The 23,713-nt window shown below is 37.9% G+C and overlaps 1 protein-coding gene and 1 long non-coding RNA gene across 8 annotated transcripts in view; one reads left to right on the top strand and one right to left on the bottom strand.

Moving 5' to 3' along the window:
- Nucleotides 1-23,713, top strand: part of LOC139749519 (protein CBFA2T2-like) — a 330,017-nt gene extending 306,304 nt beyond the window's left edge. For 6 of the 7 annotated variants that reach the window (XM_071663482.1, XM_071663476.1, XM_071663477.1 and 3 more), the window contains 7 exons: nt 4,854-4,946; nt 5,758-5,904; nt 7,008-7,120; nt 7,250-7,433; nt 11,607-11,841; nt 19,075-19,247; nt 20,820-23,713. In XM_071663482.1, coding sequence (XP_071519583.1) covers nt 4,854-4,946; nt 5,758-5,904; nt 7,008-7,120; nt 7,250-7,433; nt 11,607-11,841; nt 19,075-19,247; nt 20,820-21,074 — 1,200 coding nt within the window. In that variant the 3' untranslated portion in view covers nt 21,075-23,713. Of the gene's footprint in view, nt 1-4,853; nt 4,947-5,757; nt 5,905-7,007; nt 7,121-7,249; nt 7,434-11,606; nt 11,842-19,074; nt 19,248-20,748 lie in introns of all 7 variants that reach the window. The other variant, XM_071663483.1, reaches the window with a different exon arrangement.
- LOC139749522 (uncharacterized) lies at nt 19,221-21,698 on the bottom strand. Its single transcript, XR_011712986.1, has 3 exons — nt 21,561-21,698; nt 20,742-21,027; nt 19,221-19,389 (listed from the first exon to the last, which is right to left on the bottom strand). It is a non-coding gene; the product is annotated as an uncharacterized lncRNA (long non-coding RNA).

Raw genomic sequence — 23,713 nt, 5'->3', positions numbered from 1 at the left:
TCAGCACATTAACATCCAAAAGTCTCTCTTTTGCGCGCCTATCAATTAACTCATAATCCAATAACGCTCTCTGGCCATCTCTTCCATTTACATACGTATACTTATGTATATCTCTTTTTAGACGAGGTATTCCCAATCACCAGTCCTTTTTCAGCACATAAATCTACAAGTTCTTCACCATTTCCATTTACAACACTGAACACCCCATGTATACCAATTATTCCCTCAACTGCCACATTACTCACCTTTGCATTCAAATCACCCATCACTATAACCCGGTCTCGTGCATCAAAACCACTAACACACTCATTCAGCTGCTCCCAAAACACTTGCCTCTCATGATCTTTCTTCTCATGCCCAGGTGCATATGCACCAATAATCACCCATCTCTCTCCATCAACTTTCAGTTTTACCCATATCAATCTAGAGTTTACTTTCTTACACTCTATCACATACTCCCACCACTCCTGTTTCATATATATATATATATATATATATATATATATATATATATATATATATATATATATATATATATATATATATATATATATCCCTGGGGATATGGGAGAAAGAATACTTCCCACGTGTTCCCTGCGTGTCGTAGAAGGTGACTAAAAGGGAAGGGAGGGGGGGCTGGAAATCCTCCCCTCTCATTTTTTTTTTTTTTTTTTCCAAAAGAAGGAACAGAGAAGGGGGCCAGGTGAGGATATTCCCTCAAAGGCCCAGTCCTCTGTTCGTAACGCTACCTTGCTAATGCGAGAAATGGCGAATAGTATAAAAGAATATTCATATATATATATATATATTTTTTTTTTTTTTTTTGCTTTGTTGCTGTCTCCCGCGTTTGCGAGGTAGCGCAAGGAAACAGACGAAAGAAATGGCCCAACCCACCCCCATACACATGTATATACATACGTCCACACACGCAAATATACATACCTACACAGCTTTCCATGGTTTACCCCAGATGCTTCACATGCCTTGATTCAATCCACTGACAGCACGTCAACCCCGGTATACCACATCGCTCCAATTCACTCTATTCCTTGCCCTCCTTTCACCCTCCTGCATGTTCAGGCCCCGATCACACAAAATCTTTTATATATATATATATATATATATATATATATATATATATATATATATATATATATATATAAATATATATATATATATATATATATATATATATATATATATATATATATATATATATATATATATATATATATATATACTTATTAGTAATTATTGACAAGATAAACAAAAGAACATCAAAATCACAGTGCATGGAACTATTTATTGGTAGTAAAATTGGTACTGTACTAATGATGGTGATAGCTAAAGAAAATATGAGTAATCATTTTGATAAGAATTACGATAAAAAAGTAGAATTTTTTTTCTCAGTAGCTTGGATTACATTTGAGGCCTTGAAACACAAGTGTAATTTATAATCACTGTAAGAATTAATTGCAATATCTAAGTATTTTCATCTTCCAAAATTTTCTTATTATTCATAGTAGACAAAGGCTATCTTTTTTTTTCTATAAAAATGAATTTGCATTGAGTTGGACAGAAGAGGATGGTATGTGGTTTCTTCATGTAGTTAAAGTAGTTTTATATGGATAGTTTTGCTTCATTTCTCTGTGTTACTTTTTGGTATAACAGACATGTCATGATATGTCAGAGATGCACTCCAGAAAAGTGCAGCTTCAAGTGAAACAACAAAACAAATTCAGTTTTTCCATAAACCATTTGATATAAATGGTCATGTTTCTGAGGCACACTTTTGGTTAAAAAAAAATTTCACCAAAATGTAGAATAGGATATTTTAAAATTCTTTTGATGCTCGGCCCCACGATTGTGATGCAACATAGGCTGATGCTCCACACCACAATTATGGTGTGATGTTTCCCACCATTGCACCAAGTTTCTGTGTGACAGTGACAGGGAGGTTAAGAAGGGCAATAATGAGGCTGAAGGTAGGAAAGGCACCTGGAGTGGATGGGATTATGGCTGAAATGCTGAAGTATGGAGGAGAAAGTGTGATAGAGTGGATGCATCTTATGTGTAATTCAACATGGAAACAGAGGGTTGTGCTTGAGGATTGGGTGAAAGGTATTATTGTTCCTTTATTCAAAGGAAAAGATGTGAACGATATATGTAGCAATTATAGGGGAATAAGTCTATTAAGTATACCAGGAAAAGTGTATGCAAGAATACTAATTGACATAGTGATGGAAGTATCTGAATGCAGAATAATTGAAGAGGAAGGGGGTTTTAGGAAAGGCAGGGGGTTGTATGGATCAGATTTTTTTTTTGTAAAGATGACTGTGGAAAAATATATAGCAAAAGGTAAGAAGTTGTATGCAGCTTTTATGGATCTGGAGAAAGCGTATGATAGAGTCAAGTGGAATGTTTTGTGGTATGTGTTAAAGATATATATATATGGTATCAGGGGACAACTGTTGGATGGTGTAACTTTCTATAGTGGAGCAAATGCATATGTAAGAGTGGATGAAGAGCTGAGCAAAAGTCTTGGGAAGCATATAGGTATGGAGCAGGGCTGTATGATGTCACTGTGGCTTTTTAGTAAATATATGGATGGAGTGATAAGGGAGATGAAAGCAAAACTAGGGAAAAGGGATGCAGAGATGGAGTGTGGCAGAGATACGGTGGCTAGTGGCAAGTCTGTTTGTGGATGATACTGTGTTGTTTGTGGAGAGTGAAGAGGAGTTGCACAAGGATGTGTATTGTGATGTGTGTAAGCAGAGGAGATTGAAGGTAAATACAAATAAAAGTAAAATATTTTACCTCTGCATTTGTGATGGTATCTCAGTTTTGAGTTTTAGCTTCAGCGCTAAACTTTTAATTCATTTAATGTTATGTAAGGAGTAAATGAAATGTATAGAATATTATTATTTATTTATTTATTATACTTTGTTGCTGTCTCCTGCATTAGCGAGGTAGCACAAGGAAACAGACGAAAGAATGGCCCAACCCACCCATGTACACATGTATATACATACACGTCCACACACGCACCTATACATACCTATACATCTCAACGTATACATATATATACACACACAGACATATACATATATACACATGTACATAATTCATACTGTCTGCCCTTATTCATTCCCGTCACCACCCTGCCACACATGAAATGACAACCCCCTCCCCCTGCATGTGCACGAGGTAGTGCTAGGAAAGGACAACAAAGTCCACATTCGTTCACACTCAGTCTCTAGCTGTCATGTATAATGCACCGAAACTACAGCTCCCTTTCCACATCCAAGCCCCACACAACTTTCCATGGTTTACCCCAGACGCTTCACATGTCCTGGTTCAGCCATTGACAGCACGTCGACCCTGGTATACCACACTGTTCCAATTCACTCTATTCCTTGCACGCCTTTCACCCTCCTGCATGTTCAGGCCCCAATCACTCAAAATCTTTTTCACTCCATCTTTCCACCTCCAGTTTGGTTTCCCACTTCTCCTCGTTCCCTCCTCCTCTGACACATATATCCTCTTTGTCAATCTTTCCTCACTCATTCTCTCCATGTGACCTATCCATTTCAAAACACCCTCTTCTGCTCTCTCAACCACACTTTTTATTACCACACATCTCTCTTACCCTTTCATTACTTATTTGATCAAACCACCTCACACCACATATTGTTCTCAAACATCTCATTTCCAGCACATCTACCCTCCTCCACACAACTCTATCTATAGCCCATGCCTCACAACCATATAACAGTGTTGGAGCCACTATTCCTTCAAACATACCCATCTTTGCTTTTCAAGAGAACGTTCTTGACTTTCACACATTTTTCAATGCTCTCAGAACTTTCGCTCCCTCCCCCACCCTATGATTCACTTCCGTTTCCATAGTTCCATCTGTTGCCAAATCCACTCCCAGATATCTAAAACACTTCACTTCCTCCAGTTTTTCTCCAAACTTACCTCCCAATTGACTTGTCCCTCAACCCTACTGTACCTAATAACCATGCTCTTATTCACATTTACTCTTGGCTTTCTTCTTTCACACACTTTACCAAACTCAGTCACCAGCTTCTACAGTTTCTCACCCGAATCAGCCACCAGCGCTGTATCATCAGTGAACAACTGACACTTCCCAAGCTCTCTCATCCACAACAGACTGCATACTTGCCCCTCTTTCCAAAACTCTTGTATTCACCTCCCTAACAACCCCATCCATAAACAAATTAAACATCCATGGAGACATCACGCACCCCTGCCGCTAACCAACATTCACTGAGAGCCAATCACTTTCCTGTCTTCCTACTCATACACATGCCTTACATCTTTGATAAAACTTTTCACTGCTTCTAACAACTTGCCTCCCACACCATATATTCTTAATACCTTCCACAGAGCATCTCTATCAACTCTATCATGTACCTTCTCCAGATCCATAAATGCTACATACAAATCCACATACAGATCTCACATACATTCTTCAAAGCAAACACCTGATCCACACATCCTCTACCACTTCTGAAACCACACTGCTCTTCCCCAGTCTGATGCTCTGTACATGCTTTTACCCTCTCACTCTATACCCTCCCATATAATTTCCCAGGAATACTCAACAAACTTATACCTCTGTAATTTGAGCACTCTCTTTTATCTCCTTTGCACAATGGCACTATGCAAGCATTCCGCCAATCCTGAGGCACCTCACCATGAGTCATACATACATTAAATAACCTTACCAACCAGTCAGCAATATAGAGTATAGAATGTAGAATTTTTAAATAACATGAGCAGTATTTGGAAAGCAGACATAATAATGATGGTGGATCTTGGTGCAGGTAAGACGGTTTTTGACGACACTGCACCAGTTTGCAGCTAACATCTCACCTGAAGTAGGTGAACGTGTGAGGCACCTTGTGCTTGGCCTGTTGGTAAGTTCATTAAATTTCATATATCTCTTTAATATTCTTCTTGCACCATATTATTCTTCCTCCTTACACCTTTTTTCATTCTTCTCTACTTTTCCTCTTGTTTTTCCTCAGTCTTCATATTAGTTTCCTTCAGTTGCATAATGTGTATTTGTATTCCTCTTTGGACTTACTCCCTTTTGCCTCACACTTTCCCTTCTCATTACATCTCAACATTTCTTCACTTTCTCACCTCAGTCAGTTTGGTGCAACCTTGAACATATCTTATTTTTTCCACATTCTTATCATTCTTAACAGATGGTTTGATCCCAGCAATCCAAGTGTTTTGTACTTACTGTGTATTCTTACTAAGATTATTTCCTTGTAGATGAATAAGATACACACATTCAGAAGTGTTTAACAAAGTACAGATAGGATCATACACCCATGATAGCAAGCTGACTAGCTTTTACACTCACCTTGATTTCATTCACCAGAAACAAAGAATTTACAGAAGACATTTGGAAAGTTTACTTTTTAGCTAATTCATATTTAGCAAAATGCTTTGTGTATTTCATACTCAAGAAAAATGTACAAGGTTCATCAACCTGTCTTTCAAAGGCATTTTAGTGTATCACTTGGCCTGTCTTAGTATAGCTTGTGGTTACAGGAAGAAAAAGAAAACTTTAGTAATTGATGTCATTCTACAGTTAATACACTTTCATAGATCATTTAGGCACTAGTTGCAGCTTTCATTGCAAAGTTAAGATCCATAGCAATAGATGTAATGATATAACACTATGTTTATATAATAGACAAACAATTTTGCTATCAGAGTGGAGGAGTGAGTGTAGAGGAGTTTCATGGAGGACTGCAGGAGGTGACCCACTTCCCTCTCCGCCCTTTTGTACTGCCATTTCTACGTTCCCACTTACCTCTCCTTCACCGTGAACTGCAGAGCCTCGCCCGCCGTGCTACTATGGTCAGTCTCCAGAAATAGGAAACAAAACAATACCTTGTTTTCTTTCATGATGCCTTAGGGATATTTACTTTTCACATCTTTTAGAATACTTATTTCCCATATTGGGTTTCATTTTTACAGATTGGGGGCCACTGGACAACACAATCACTGAATGTATTCAAAAAATGTTACTCCTTTACTTTATGTTATACCTCGGAGATTTCTCCTCAGACAATCCAGATTTGTGTACTGGGCTATTACCATACACCCTAATATTTGTATAGTCCTCAGAAACAGTCATTGTTTCCATGACAAGAGTATTGACAAAGAAATGATAGTATCACTGTATATAGATCATAAAATACTGAAGCCTATGCCACCTTGGGGAAAAGTGTCACAGTAGCATAGTGCTTGAAGAACTTTTCTCCAGTTGATTCTTACATAAAACTGCTCTAGAAGCACAAGCCACACTAAAATAGCATTAGATATCTGGTAAAAATGAAGTAACAGCATTTGTTTGGGGGATTTTTTCAGATGATTGTTATATTGGTAGTAGTGAATAGTTATATTTATGTTTTGTTGAGCATTGAAAAAGTTTAATCACAACTTCATACACTATATTTTCACCTAAAGAGGAAATCCAAAAAGTATGCACTGGTGTAAGACCACATCCAATTAAGGTAAAGGTTTATGTGAACAAATGTTTGATATATTTTGACAGCACACTTTTCATATAGAGTATCTTTACTTGCAGAATAAATGTAAATTTAATAAATTCAATTGTCTTTGAAACTTTCACTAGTAGGCATTTGGTAGAAATGATATTAATGAGGCATTGTGAAAATCTTAAGATCATTTGAGGTCACTTAGTTTTGAGCAGTTCATGAGTTAGATGTCAGATCTCAGTTTTAAATGATAAGCACCTTCAAAAGTGGGCTACTATAATCCCATCATTAACCAGTGTTGCTTAAACATTTAGAGGGATGGCCCTAGGGTAATATATTCACTCCATGATTGAGAATTACTAGTTTTATGCATCACTGATAGCTGTTGACAGAAATTTCTAGAGTAGAGGAAAATTTACACTTATTAAAGAGAGTATACATCTTAGTATTTTGCTACAGCCAGTGTCACAGTATGTGGCTGTGCATGAGGCAGCATTGCTGGAAGCAACTGCAGGAGAACCTACAGATTTTTTCTCTTCTGAGGTCACTAGTGGCAAACGGAGACATGAAGGGTAGGTGTATATGATAAATTCATTTTAGGAAACATGAAGAAGAAAGCACTCAAAATTGGTTTATGATATTCTTGGTAATATATCCCTGAATCTTAATATTCTTTAGCAGTAATGTAGTTATCTTGGTAGGTACTTTGAAAATGGAGACACTGGTGGCAGCAGTGGGGGTGGTGTATCTCCACCACCCACAAAACGACTCGGCATTTTCTCTCCACCATATCCTGCTGTGGGTATTAGTCCAGACCCTCCCTTACACCCACGTGACTACCGCACTCCAGCTCCACCTGATGATGAGTGGAAGAACATCCATGTGGTAAGTGCAATGACCACATTAAAGTTAAAAAAATTTCATATCAGCTCGTGTTTCCTGCATTAACAGGGTAACACCAGGAACAGACATGCTGTGGTTGTCATGTGTACGCACTGGAACCACACCCCCCTGTCAACAACTAGTTCCCATAGACCTTTCCATGGTTCCCCCTCACTGCTTCATAAGCCCTTGTTCAGTCCATTGACAGCATGTGGCCCCCTGTAAACCACATCTCTCCAGTTCAGTCTATCCTGTGCAAGACTTTTCCCCCTCCTGCATGTTCAAGCCCTAAGTATTCAAAATCTTTTATACTCCATCCTTCTGTCTCCAGTTTGGTCTCCCCATTCTCCTTTTCTCCTCCACTTCTGACACATATATCCTTTTTTTCAACCTCTTCTCACTCATTCTTATCATATGCTTTAATAATTTCACTACACCCTTTTCAGGTCTCTCAATTGCACTCTTAATTGTTATCACACCTCTCTCTAACCTTTTATTACTTACTTAATCAAACCACCTATTAGCATATATTGTCCTCAAACATTTCATTTCCAGCACATACACCCTCTTCACACATTCTCATTTATAGCCCATGCTCCACATCCATATAAAAACATTGGGATTACCTTCAGTCATCCCCATTTCTACCCTCCCACATATTGTCCTCTTTTTCCAAACAGTCCTCGGTGCTCCCAGAACCTTCGTCCCATCACAAAATATATGACTTCCGTTTCCATGATTCCTTTTGCTACCATATTCACTCCCAGTTATCTAAAACACTCCACTTCCTCCAAATTTTTTCCATGCAAACTCACACCGCAACTAATCTGTCCCTCTTTTTTACCCTGCCTGTGTTCACATTAACTCTCACCTTCCTCCTTTAACACACTCTTCCAAACTCAGACAACAACGTGTACAGTTTTTCTCTTAAATCTGCCGCTACAGACTGCATATTCAACACTCTCTCCTAAACTCTTGCATTTACCTCTATCACTGCTCCATCTATAAATACTGCCCATACACCTCTTAAACAACAAGGAGAGTGGGAAAGGAATGAGAGGTATTTAGGGAAGAAGTGCTGGCATGTCCGAGAGATGCATATGGCATGCAAGAGGTGGGCAGATTAGAAAGGGTAGTGAATAATGGGATAAAGAAGTAAAGTTGCTTGTGAGAGAGAAAAGAGAGGCATTTGGGCAGTACTTACAGGAAAAGAGTGCAAATGATTAGGGGATGTATAAGAGAAAGTGGCAGGAGGTCAAGAGGAAGGTGTAGGGGTAGAAAAAGAGGAAAAGTAAGATGTATTGGAAGAAGTTTGATAGTGTGAGAAACACAAGTGAACAAATGGGGAAATGGTAACAAGTATTGGTGAGCTGAGGAGGATATGGAATTACTATTTTGAAGGGTTGTTGGATGTGTGTGATGATAGGGTGGCATATAGGGTGTTTGGGTCTGGGTGGTATGTCAAGTAAGAGAGTCATGGGACTGAAATAAGAGGGCTAATGAGAGACAGGATGAAAGAGTATTGGCAAACTTGTTGGGAATAAGATTTTTTGAAAGGAGGTTAATAATATGCAAAAAACAAGAAAAAAAAAAAATAGAAACAACAGTGAAGGAGGCAAAAGGGGAAGTGTTGACTGTTAGTGATGAAATGAGGAGTAAATGGAGTCAGTATTTTGAAGGACTTTTGAATGTGTTTGATGATAGGATGGCAGAAACAGGGTGTTTAGTTTGGGGTGGTATGTGAAGTGAGAGAGTAATGGAGAGTGGTTTGGTGAAAAGAGAAGATATGTTGAAGATGTATTTGATGATGGGATGCTGGATGTAGAGTGCTTGTGTCAGGGACAGATGCGAAATGAGAGTCATGGGGTTGAAAAAGATGGCCAATGAGAGTTGAGGTTAGCGAGTATTAGTAAACTTTAGGAAGAATAAGATGTTTTGGAAGGAGGTTAATAATGTGTGAAAAACAAGAGGGCAAACAGGAACATATATAAAGGGGGCAAAAGGGGAAGTTGTAACAGTTAGTGATGAAATGAGTAGGAGATGCTTTGTTTATTTTGATGGACTATTGAGTGTATCTGATGATGCAGTTGGCCCTTCTGTTTGTAATTTTGCACATTATGGAAGCTGAATGGAGCGAATTCTTAATGTTTCCATATCTGTATCAGTATCTAATGCTATAGGTTCACTTATAAGTTAATATCAGAGGTATTGGCTTCGATAAACAAAATGGAAGAGGAACCAAGAATTTGGAATCCTTTAGCAAAGGCTTCTAATCACCTGGAGGCTAAGACAAAACAACTCTGTAGGGGAAGTGGTAACAGGTAGTGATGAAGTGAGGATGAAATGCTTCGAGTATTTTGATGGACTGTTGAATGTGTCTGATGATACAGTGGCCCTTCTGTTTGTAATTATGCACATTATGGAAGCTGAATGGAGCAAATTCTTAATGTTTCCATATCTATATCAGTATCTAATGCTATAGGTTCACTTATAAGTTAATATCTGAGGTATTGGCTTCGATAAACAAAATGGAAGAGGAGCCAAGAATTTGGAATCCTTTAGCAAAGGCTTCTAATCACCCAGAGGCTAAGACAAAACAACTCTAGAGTGTTTTTGTTGGGGTGGTATGCAAAGTGAGAGTCATGGAGAGTGGTTTGGTGAAAAGAGAAAAGGTGGTGAAAGCCTTTCGTGTGAAACGTGGCAAGGTGGTTACATATAAAATTATTAAGAAAGGGGGTGCCTGTGCTGGTGATTGGTTAGTTACGATTTTCATTGTATGTATGGATCATTGTTAGGTGCCTGAGGATTGGTGGAATACATGTATATTACCATTGTATAAAGGCAAGGGGAATAAAGGTGAGTGTTCAAACTACAGAGACATAAGTTTGTTGAGTGTATCCAGTAAGTTGTATGGGAGGGCAGTGATTGAGAGGGTGAAAGCATGTACAGAGTGTCAGATTGGGAAAGAGCGGTGTGGTTTCGAAAGTGATAGAGGATGTGTGGATCATGTTTTTGCTTTAAAGAATGTGTGTAAGAAATATGTAAAGAAACAGATGGATTTGTATGTGGCATTTATGGATCTGAAGAAGGCATAGGATACAGATGATATAAGCAATAGCAAGGTGGTGCCAGGAACAGACGAAGGAGGGCTGTATTTACTGACATCCATTCTCTAGTCATGTGTAATGCACCAAAACCACTTTCCCCATCCACAACCAGTCCCTAGAGACCTTTCCATAATTTGCTATGATTGCTCAAGATGCCCTAGTTCATTCCATTGACAACATGTCACCCTTTGTATACCACATCACTCTAGTTCACACTATCTTATGTACAACTTACACCCTCCTGCATCTTCAAACCCAGAGCACTTAGAATCATTCTTTCCTTATGTCCAAACCATTTTAAACCCTTTTCAGTTTTCTCAACAATATTCTTTTTATTACCACATCTCTCCAACCCTCTCATTTCTTATTAGATCAACCCTCCTCACACCACATATTGTCCTCAAACATTCCATTCTGAATGTATTCACTTTCTTCTGTACATTTTCATCTAGAGCCCAAGCCTTGCATCCTTACAACACCATCAGGACTACTATACCCTGAAGAACTCTCCTATAACAGGCCCCGTCAACATCATTAACTTTCGTAAAATGTTTTGACCCAGCTGTAAATTATATCCTTATAGACATCTTCAACTAGATTTGACCACACAAAATCTCTAATATGTGGAAACTTGTTAACATAATACCAGTCCTAAATCCATCCAAACCACCCAACTCCCCCCCCTCTTCCTACTTCTGTTGCACTTATTTCTTCAATATCTAATCTGAGAAATTGATGTACAATGGAGTAAAGTAAAATATCCCACTCTCATCTTCACAACATAGCTTCAGACCCAACCACTCCACTAATATGTAAAGAATTATTTATCTCTGATCAGTCCATTTAAGAGAAAAGATTAACAGCTTCCTGTTGAACAAAGGAAATACCAAAATAATTATTATTAGTAGTACTTTTAATATTTCATAGTCTGATATTTTGGTTTATGAAATTCTGTATTTATTAGTATGAAAAAGATTATAAAATGGAAATAAGCAGAAATGGTACATTTTGACATGTAGACTTCTATTTGTGCTGTTTGAACAATACTGTTACTGACATTTCTGCCCAGATGCTGACATGTATCCTGAGTATGGTGGAGAAAACTCGTCGAGCACTGACAATGTTGCAGCAGAGGGAAGACCGTGAAGGGGCTAGTGGAGTATCCAGGGCAAGTGCCATGGGTACCACAGATCTTCGACAGAGGGCTGATTATGATGCAGAAGTACGACGCCATGCTGCAGAGTTAGTAGCTCAGTCTATCCGCACTACTGAAGAAAGAGTCTCAGAGGTCAAACGCAAGGCTGGTGAGTTACATCAATTATGTGTTGACTGTAATATATCCATTATCACAGCAAAGTATTTCTAGTGATCTGCATAAACTGTGAGGTGATGACTGCCCTGGAAAGGGGTGAATTAGGAGAACTGCATGCCTTGCCCTGGAAACTAGGTATCAATTGACAACAATTATTTGCACTTGAAAATCAATTGAAAGCATTCACCAGCCACCATACATCAGATCTCAAGTCTCAGTCAGTTAGGAGTAAGTGTCCAGACTTGGCTTAGTTACTATACCCTGCCAACATTGAGCCTGCAAATGACAAAGTAGTCATTCATATTTCATACAGGATTAAGTATATATCACTGTGGCTGACCAACCAATAGTCTTACACAAGACTGCAATGATTATGGGAATATGCTTGTTTGGCAAATGGCATAACAAACCCCATTTATTTTTAAAATCATTTAAAGAAGTCCTGTTTTTTATTTCATTTCTGAAATATATACATGTAGGCAAAGTAACACAAAGTATTTCGTGTTAAGAAATTACTGTATACTTAATTACCCTGTATATCCCATCCTGAGATATCCCAGGATTACGAAAATGTACCAAGTATAACATGTAAATTTTTAAATTTTTGTGGAAAAAACACAACACAGTAGAAGCAACTGTATATGGATCAGTAAAGCCAACTGTGTATGGATATTGTGGGGGAGAGTGAACAAGAGATAGATCCAAATTTACTTGGTTGCAAATTCCAGCATCAGACAAATTTGTTGATGCACTAAACTCCAAGCTATCCTCTTAAGACCATGTGTCAAATTAATTCTGTGATGGACTCTTCTGGCTGTATATATATATATATATATATATATATATATTCTTTTTTTCTTTTAAACTATTTGCCATTTCCCGCGTTAGCAAGGTAGCGTTAAGAACAGAGGACTGGGCCGTTTTTATATATATATATATATATATATATATGTTTCATTTTCACTGTCCACTTGGATGATGAAAAATGGATAGAAATACCGGTAGAAAGTGAAAAATATTGATTGCTTTTCACACATCTCACCATCCTTCCATCAGCTAGCAATGTGTAAACAGTTCATATAGTGACATTTCTTGATAAAACATGGAACTAGTCTCACTCCCAAGGTTATCCCAGGCTTGTGTTTGCAAATTAAAAGCAGCATGAGTTAATTCATAAAAATCAATTTTGCATAAACTTTTTTTAAGGATACTAAGGGTAGTATGGCAAAAAGTCAATTAATTTCTTTAGTTGCAATTTCTTATTTCTAGGAAAGTTTTTAAATGATTTTTGGTTAATATATTAAGTAGTATAGCTTCATAATGTTATTTTTCAGTTTTCTAGCATAAAGTATTTTGGCTTGAAAAAAAAAGAAAAAATGCTATTCAGCCTTGTTTTTCTAAATTTAGAATTATATGAAAAATGGATCTGGAGAAGGCATATGATAGAGTTGATAGAGATGCTCTGTGGAAGGTATTAAGAATATATGGTGTGGGAGGAAAGTTGTTAGAAGCAGTGAAAAGTTTTTATCGAGGATGTAAGGCATGTGTACGTGTAGGAAGAGAGGAAAGTGATTGGTTCTCAGTGAATGTAGGTTTGTGGCAGGGGTGTGTGATGTCTCCATGGTTGTTTAATTTGTTTATGGACGGGGTTGTTAGGGAGGTAAATGCAAGAGTTTTGGAAAGAGGGGCAAGTATGAAGTCTGTTGGGGATGAGAGAGCTTGGGAAGTGAGTCAGTTGTTGTTCGCTGATGATACAGCGCTGGTGGCTGATTCATGTGAGAAACTGCAGAAGTTGGTGACTGAGTTTGGTAAAGTGTGTGGAAGAAGAAAGTTAAGAGTAAATGTGAATAAGAGCAAGGTTATTAGGTACAGTAGGGTTGAGGGTCAAGTCAATTGGGAGGTGAGTTTGAATGGAGAAAAACTGGAGGAAGTGAAGTGTTTTAGATATCTGGGAGTGGATCTGGCAGCGGATGGAACCATGGAAGCGGAAGTGGATCATAGGGTGGGGGAGGGGGCGAAAATTCTGGGGGCCTTGAAGAATGTGTGGAAGATGAGAACATTATCTCGGAAAGCAAAAATGGGTATGTTTGAAGGAATAGTGGTTCCAACAATGTTGTATGGTTGCGAGGCGTGGGCTATGGATAGAGTTGTGCGCAGGAGGATGGATGTGCTGGAAATGAGATGTTTGAGGACAATGTGTGGTGTGAGGTGGTTTGATCGAGTGAGTAACGTAAGGGTAAGAGAGATGTGTGGAAATAAAAAGAGCGTGGTTGAGAGAGCAGAAGAGGGTGTTTTGAAGTGGTTTGGGCACATGGAGAGAATGAGTGAGGAAAGATTGACCAAGAGGATATATGTGTCGGAGGTGGAGGGAACGAGGAGAAGAGGGAGACCAAATTGGAGGTGGAAAGATGGAGTGAAAAAGATTTTGTGTGATCGGGGCCTGAACATGCAGGAGGGTGAAAGGAGGGCAAGGAATAGAGTGAATTGGAGCGATGTGGTATACCGGGGTTGACGTGCTGTCAGTGGATTGAATCAAGGCATGTGAAGCGTCTGGGGTAAACCATGGAAAGCTGTGTAGGTATGTATATTTGCGTGTGTGGACGTATGTATATACATGTGTATGGGGGGGGGGTTGGGCCATTTCTTTCGTCTGTTTCCTTGCGCTACCTCGCAAACGCGGGAGACAGCGACAAAGTATAATAGAAAAAAAAAAAAATAATGAAAATATTATACCAAAAGGATCTTGGTTGTTAGAAATGTCATTTGATAAGTTAGTTATGTTATTTATTAATCATATGAGTAATTACACTTCCTAAGTGATGAGTTCGGCAAGAGCGAATATATATGAAAGTGAGGCCTCTATTCATTTGTTGCTGATGCTACCTTATTAAAGCAAGAAAGATGATAAGGCTTAAAGAAAATCAGTGTTTATATCATAATGAGAGAACAAATGGGAACATCGGTGAAGGGAGCAAAAGGGGAAGTCATAACACTTAGTGATGAAGTGAGGGGGAGATGGAGTGAGTATTTTGAAGGATTGTTAATTGTGTTTGATGATAGAGTAGTAGATTTAAGGTGTTATGCAAAGTGAGAATCATGGAGAGTGGTTTGGTGAAAAGAGAAGAGGTCGTGAAAGCCTTGTGTAAGATGAAATGCATCACTGCAGCTGGAGTGGATGGTACTTCTATTGAAAATATTAAGAAAGGGGGGATGACTGTTTTTTGATTGGTTGGTAAGAATATTCATTGTATGTATAGGTCATGGTGAAGTGCCTGAGGATGGTGGAATGCATGTTTAGTATCATTTTATAAAGGGAAGAGGGGACAAAGGTGAGTATTCAAACTACATAGGTATAAATTTCTTGATTATACATGGTAAATTATATGGGAAAGTGTTGATTGAGAGGGTGAAGGCATATACAAAGCATCAGACTGCGGAGGAGCAGTGTGGTTTTGGAAGGGGTAGAGGATGTGTGGATCAAGTTTTTACTTAAAAGAATGTGTGAGAAATAGAAAAATAGATGGATTTGATGTGGCGTATGTGGCATTTATGGATCTGGAGAGGGCATATGATTGTTGTTAGTGATTGTTAGAGATGCATTGTGGAAGGTGTTAAGAATGTATTATGTGGGAGGTAAGCTGGTAGAAGCAGTGAGAAGTTTTATTAACAGTGTAAGGCATGTGCACGAGCAGGAAGAGAGGACAGTGAATGGTTCCCAAGTGAAGGTCAGTCTGTGGCAGAAGGTGTGTGATGTCACCATTGTTGTTTAATTTGTTTATGGGTTGGATGGGAAGGGAGGTAAATGCAAGAGTCTTGGAGAGGGGCGAGTGTGCAGTTTGTGGGGGATGTGAGTTCCTGGGAAGTGAGCCAGTTATTGTTTGTTGATGATACAGCACTGGTGGCTGATTTGAAAGGAAAAACTGCAGAAGTTGGTGACTGAGTTTGGAAGACTCTGTGAAAGGAGAAAGTTGAAAGTGAATATGAATAAAAGTAAGGTAGTAAGGTTATTAGAGTCAGCAGGGTTGAGGGACAAGTCAGTTGGGATGTAAGTTTGAATGAAGAAAAATTGTTAGAAGTGTTTGAGATATCTGGGAGGTGCCATGGCAGCAACTGGAACCACGGAAGTGAGTCATAGAGTTGGGGAGGGGGCAAAGGTTCTGCGAGTGCTGAAGAATGTGTGGAAATAGAGAAAATTATCTGGTAGGGCAAAAATGGATATGTTTGAAGGAATAGTAGTCCCAACAATATTATATGGTTGCAAGGCATTGGCTATTAATAGTGTTGTACAGAGGATGGTAGATATTTTTGGAAATGAAATGTTTGAAGACAATATGTGGTGTGAGGTGGTTTGATCGAGTAAGTATTGAAAGGGTAAGAGAGATGTGTGGTAACAAAAAGAGTGGAGTTGAGAGTGCAGGAGAGTGTGTGTTGAAATGGTTTGAACATATGGAGAGAATGAGAGGAAAGCTTGACAAAGAGTATATATGTGCAAGAAGAGGAGGGATCAAGGATAACATGGAGATCGAATTGGAAATAGAAGGATGAAATGAAAAAGATTTTGAGTGATCACGGCCTGAACATGCAGGAGGTTGAAAGGTGTGCATGCATGGAAAAAGAGTGAATTGGAACAATATGGTATACTGGGGTCAATGTGCCATCAATGGACTGAACCAGAGCATGTGAAAAGTCTGGGATAAACCGTGGAAAGGTCTGTGGGGCCTGGATGTGGATAGGGAGCTGTGGTTTTAGTGCATTACACATGACAGTTTGTCTATGGTTGTGGCCTTTCCTTGTCTGTTTCTTGGCATTGTTTCGCTGTTACACTGGGTGGCAATGCTGTTTCCTGTAGGGCTGGGAATGGATGAAGGCGAGCAAGTATGAATATGTACATGTGTATATATGTAAATATATGTGTATTGTACATGCATGTGTGTACTTGTATATATATGTGTATTGTATGTGGATGTGTGTACTTGTATATATATGTGTATTTGAGTGAATGTGTCTTTGTACATCTGTTCCCTGTTACTACCTTGCTAACACTGGCAATGGCGATCAAGTATTACTTATATTTATATTATACTTAATCGCCGTCTTCAGCGTCAGTGAGGTAGCGCAAGGAAACAGACGAAAGAATGGCCCAACCCACCCACATATACATGTGTATACATAAACGCCCACACACGTACATATACATACCTATACATTTCAACATATACATACACAGACATATACATATATACACATGTACATATTCATACTTGCTGCCTTCATCCATTCCTGTTGCCACCCCACCACACATGAAATAGCATCTCTCTCTCTCTCAGGGTAGCGCAAGGGAAAGACAAAAAAGGCCACATTCATTCACACTCAGTCTCTAGCTGTCATGTGTAATGCACTGAAACCACAGCTTCCTTTCCACATTCAGGCCCCACAAAACTTTCCATGGTTTACCCCAGATGCTTCACATGCCCTGGTTCAATCCATTGACAGCACGTTGACCCTGGTATACCATGCCTTTTACCCTCCTCTATGTTCAGGCTCCAATTGCTTGAAATCATTTTTCACTCCATCCTTCCACCTCCAATTTGGACTCCCGCTTCTCCTCATTCCCTCTACCTCTGACACATATCATCTTTGTCAATCTTTCCTCACTCATTCTCTCCATGTGACAAAACCATTTCAACACACCCTCTTCTGCTCTCTCAACCACACTTTTTTTATTACCACACATCTCTGTTACCTTTTCATTACTTACCCAATCAAACCACCTCACACCACAAATTGTCCTCAAACATTTCATTTTCAACACATCCACCCTCTTCCACACAACAAAAAATATTCCAGTAGGTTTTAAAATTTCAGTCAGAATTTTGAAAAATGAAAAAAAATAGATACTTTATCTGCCTTTGCCATGGTGTAAGGTGGAGTATCATTAAAGCTACACTTTGTGTATAACTAAAGTGGTAGGAAAGTAAACTCTTAAGAACAAGTTATATTCCTAAAGCCATGCAGAAGTATGGAAAATGAAAAAAATAATTAATCCTTTATTAACCATTGGTCTACTACGGTGAAGTATTGAAAGTTTACACTTGTGCACAGTTCACTTCAGTAGCATGGAAATTTTGTCTCATGATGTATTTTGCTGTTGATCATGAACCACCAAATGATGAATGTTTCAGTTTGATGATTAAAACCAGAGAGTGTTCCAAGGAACATTTGTGTCACTTGTATTGCAATATAATTACTGGGAATGAAATTCAAATTGTAGATTACAACTTTGTAAAGGAAGAAGCTCATGCAAAATTCAAATGACTGATGGACTCGAGCCATTCAATTCTTTAGATGCTGGGTAGTAACTTTATAAAATGCACATTTTAATGCATTTGACTTGTACTAATTAGGTCAAGTCATAAAATCATGAGCCAGGTTAAGTTTGTAGTTAAACCATTTTATAAGGGGCATAACTCAAGCTAAACCCAAATTAATGGATCTTCTTGAGAAGCTGAGTAAAACCTGTAAACATTATAGAGTTAGCTGTATTTGACCCTTACAGGTCAGCAGACATATCTTCACTAAACTGGGAGATGACTGCTAAAATTGGAAAGATAGACAGCATCACTGGGAGATGACTGCTAATATTGGATAGATAGACAACAGTGATGATTTACTAAATTATCCCTAAGAGTCTGCCAAGATAAACAGGTGCCACAAAAACAGCTATATTTTCTACCCAACGTACTCTCATATCAATTTTGTACTTCAGTTTTGATAACTACTTTGTTAGAAAGGGCAGTAGTGTAATAGTACTGCTGAGACACATTATTTATTAGCTGAACCCTGGAACTTGTTGCATGGGGAGTGGTGGACACTTCACAAATTATGGTTAGTATGTTGAAACCTCTTACCCAGTATAAAACAGCATGTTTGGCAAAGCATGTAGTTTTCTTAACCTGCACATCACATGACTGAAAGACTTCCTCTTTAAAACTTTTTTCCAAACTTAATATGAACACATTCTCATAATCCTAAATCCATAATGCTTGGTTTTATGACAAAATAAATGTAACACTGATATTGAAAAATTTGTCACAATAAAACATATTGACTCTGAAAGCCAGTATACTTCCTCAGTATTCCAAATTGATTCATTTTCTTACAAATTTACACTATAATTGTATCAGAGTGAAGGTCACTGTACTATCTACTTCCATCTTTGTCTTAGAGGAGGCTGTGTCAGAAGTTCGGAGAGCAGCTGTAGCAGAGGTGCAGCGAGCCATTGGGGCAGCAGAGGCCCGAGCACAGGAACTAGTAGCAGCAGAGAGGGCCAAGGTAGAGGCCCTTCTACGGGAGGTGGGGCGACGGGACCCCTCCGAACCCCGGGCAGAGCCTCAGCAGGTACCTCAGACACTTCCTTTAGGGGGGTTTGGTGTTCTACCCTACATACTGAAGAGGTAGCATACTGCATTTGGGTCTTGAAGATGCAGTTATGATCCCAGGCAAGAGGCAGGCTGGCAGAGCTGGTTTCTCTTGTCATCTTCTTCCTTATTTAAGAAGAAGTCACACCAGTCAGTGGAAACTTGCATTACTGTGCTACAACTTTGTGTTTTTCATTCCACATATTAGTCTAAAAAGCAAATATGTCTGTAATATTATTAGTATGACACAAATCATATTGTACTGTGAACAGCTTTGGTTGTTTTAAAGTAATAAAACAAATAATGGTCTCTTTTCCTATGCATGAGATAGGCTATTAGTACATTGCACTGAAAGAAATAGTTATATAATTACTTATGCTCACCACTTCAAAATATCTTCCATGATCTTTGTAAAATATTTTCTATTTATTCAGTTTATTTCAAATTTTGAGTTAATTTTGAATGATAACTCCAGTGAGGACATGTCCACATGTTTAGTTAAGAATTCAGTAAATTTTGGCAAGTTTGCTTTAGTATTTACTAGACACACTTATATATGGAAGTAGTTTTAATTTGATTTTAGGAGTTCCTCTTATTAAGCTTGACTGTCTCTGTGATTATTTTGGTGCTAGTGTACCTTACCACTACCATCATGTTCACAAGATCCTATTACATTAGTGTGGATGCCACCATTTTCCAGCTGAAATGAACTGAAAAAGTTATATAACAGAAGTTCACAAACTTAAGTCTCAGAATCTTTGTGTCCTTTCCAGTAATGCGTTTTGAACTTAAAATACCGTACTGAACTTTACAGTACAGTAATCATATATTGCATGATATTTATAATCAAAACTCATCTTAGCTCTTTTGTCTTATTTATCAGCAGTGTATTTGCCTCATTATTTTCCTCATAAAAACAGTCATTAAACGGCAGGGGGCGGGGCTAAACCAGCATAAGTTTTGTTATTTGCTCTAGTGAGCATTGGCCACAGAGAGCACAGTGTTGAATATATCTCGTTTCTATTTTCAAGTACAGTTTCATAGCTTAATAAATATTATTAAAGAAGTCATTAGTTTATGGGCAATAAATTTGTTGAGAAATTCTTAAACACATGTGGATTAGCTTAATAGGATTAAGCTTAAATTTTACTTAAACTATAATGGTAAGAGACACCATACTGTTCAGATAGTACTGTGCTGTACTATACATTGAATTGTGTTGTGATGCCAAGTTCCCTGCCCAGTTGACAGGTACACTTGTTATTTTACAAAGTTGATGACTGTCATGTCAGTGCTCTAGAGTGGCTAAACTTTGTTATTTGGAAAGATAACAGTTCAGGTCATGTGATAGGGCATAATTCATATTAAATTTGTGATGGTACTAAATTATATAACTTTATAAGCAGGGAATATAGAACATTTTGGAGTCAAATAAGAAATGTTAAACACTACAAAAACAAAATCAAAACAAAACTTGCCAGAAAATCAAGAGGTTGCTGTACTAGCCCCAGCCCCTCTCCTGCACACGCCCCTGACTGTGGCTCTCCTGCAGGCGTGCTGGAACTGTGGAAGGAAAGCCCATGAGACGTGCAGTGGCTGCAACTTGGCGCGATATTGTGGCCCTTTCTGCCAGCACAAGGACTGGGACTCCCATCACAAGGTCTGCTCACCTGTCTTGGCATCCACATCCTCATCGTCTTCATCCTCTGCGTCTTCTTCCTCTGCATCTTCGTCCAATGCCATCATTGCAGCTCTAGTCTCTAAAAGCAAATTCAGCAAAAGTTCAGATACTACAAAAACTGAGTGACTAAAGGTTAAAGGATCACTCAAACGAAAATATCGGAATAAGACTAGAATAACAGGAATCCTTTATAAAGATTCAGTTCTTAAACATTTCTGAAATTATATATATTGTTATCTGAACATTTAAGTATAATTAATATTGGTCATTGTTAGGCTTGAAATTTTTCATTTTCTGATGGTTGCCACCGTGCAAAAACAGACTAAAATTTCCTTGTCCGTTATTGTAGGCCAGTTAAATGTAAAGAATTTAATCTGTGATGGACATTTTACTGCATCTTATCCAAAGAACTGAAAAATAAAAGCCAGCAACACCAATATTGCAAATACTGGATAAAGTTTCCTTTGGGTACCTTAATTAAATTCTCCAGTATTATAATACAAAGTGTTACCAAGTACCAAAACTAGTGTTAATGTGATATTCAAATCAACATGAGAATCTTTAACTTTGCATATCAGAGCTTAACAGGAAAGCTTGGGATTATTGACATACCTCTTGAAACCCACTTGTACTGATTTCAACCATCAGATGTTGGATGAAGGTGGCTGAGTTTAGTGATGAGAACATTGTGAAGATAAATGCTTGCTTTCTGGACTGACACTTGAGATTCTGAGAAAAAGTTATTCCCAGTAAAGTTCACACACTGGATCCAACTAGATGTGGTGTATCATATGAACATAAGTTTTTCTTAGTGCATGAGTTATAAAGTTCCCTTGTAAATTGGTAAAACAACTGATTGACTATCATTCTCTGTGAATGAATTAAGAGACAGTTATGTTATATTTTTCTGATACTGCATGAAAACAGATACACTGATCCTATGCAAGAAGTACCCCTGAATCTATCATTATGTATAAATTAATCTTATGAATTCTAGCATAATTTTCATGTCTTCAGAAAATGACAAATGGATCAGTTGAGCAACAACTAAATACTGACAAATCCTTGTATAAAATAACACTTATAAGAAACTTGTACAAGCTCAACACAATCTACTGTATTGGGACAGTGAAGGAAAACAGATGTTGAGATACACAATGAGAATATAATGGTGGAAGTATAATGAAATTAATTGCTGTAATATATCTGTTGACAGATAAATTTAATCACAAAAGTGATCATTGTTTATACAGTTTCATGCAAGTGATAAAACGACACAGTGGACTGCAGAAAATTTAGTAACAGAGGCTATGTGCTGTGAGTATATGAGAGAAGTATTGATCTCCGTATCTTAGGTTCTTCAAGCCACATCCTGAACAGACAGCCAGTGCGATTCACAGCCTGCATTTACCTTTCTAGACAAGCAATTAACCGTATTCATTTGGGTCTGATAAGGTGTGGTGTAAAGTCCCTTACCCAAAAGGAAACCATATTGTCATTCAGTTTAGGGCCTTTAAATCAAAGGCTGGTTTTCTAAGTACTTGACCATGGCATCACTTCTGTTTGAAATTAGTCTGTTTTCATCCAAACATTTATATCAAATGTGCAGAGAGGTTTAACATTATGAAGGGGAAGTTTCCCAACATGTGTTGATAATTATATTACTGTGAAAAAATTTGCAATTGGTTTGTAATGTGCTGCCCACACTTGTGCATGAGTTTTGTCACACTAAGTTTATGACGGGTTAGTAAATTACATAGTTTATAATGATCAGTACAAATATTGAGCCAGATGTAAGCATCATACAATAATGTTCATCATGACCCTGTAAACCAAAGACTGTAGAAATAGACGAGTTCCATCGACAGTGTAAAGCACTGCCATGCAGGTGGTGACTAGATATTGACTCTTAATTATAGATGGCAATAAAGATTTCAATTGCATGGTAGATTAACATTATTAGCATAATTTTTGTGTCTAGTCACAATGTGAATGTTGAACAGGATATATAGATTTTCAGTGTTTTGAACATTTGGAAATTGTAAAAGATTTTTTATACCTTTAAATGTTGTTAAAATAATTACGGTGAAAACAGGTCAAAGTTAAGCTTACTGAAACAGTTTTGATTTGATAAATAAGTGTAACACAAAATAGGTCTTTAAATTTTGCATAATATACAGAAAATTTACAGAATCTTGTTTCAGCAAGTATTGACTTGGTTGTGTTTAAGGCCCCAAAGCCCTGCCCCACTGTCAAATCTCATGCTTTGGTTGGTAGTAAACTAATGTGTGAGCAGGAGCTCTTGTCTCATATAATGCTGTGACAGCACTGTCTTACCTACAGCTGTGATTGGTAGTTGATCCATATGTGTGCAGGTATTAGTGCTTCTGGCTGGGACAAGAACATCTTGCATCATTTTGAGATTAACTTATCAGAGACTTTGTGATTGGTCAGAATAACGTCCCTACAGAGTACATAAAATTCCTAGATATATAATTTACATCAAACATAAAAAGGTTGCTAAAGTTACTGTTGATGACTGTATGTGTTATTATTTATTTACGATGGAAAATGTCCCCAGAATGTTGTGAATGTTTCATGTGTACATTTGTTTCAGTGCCATCTTATTGTACACCACTCAGAAAAATTGATTTGAACTCTTTGTATTGTGACAGTCCATATTCACAAACACATGAACACAATTGTTGAAATATGTGTATTGTATACCAGTGTCCTTGTTTTGTAAATAGACCAAGTTTTATCAA

Source organism: Panulirus ornatus, chromosome 7 (assembly GCF_036320965.1).
Source record: "Panulirus ornatus isolate Po-2019 chromosome 7, ASM3632096v1, whole genome shotgun sequence".
NCBI lineage: Eukaryota > Metazoa > Arthropoda > Malacostraca > Decapoda > Palinuridae > Panulirus > Panulirus ornatus.
This window is presented reverse-complemented; position numbering and strand designations above follow the sequence as displayed.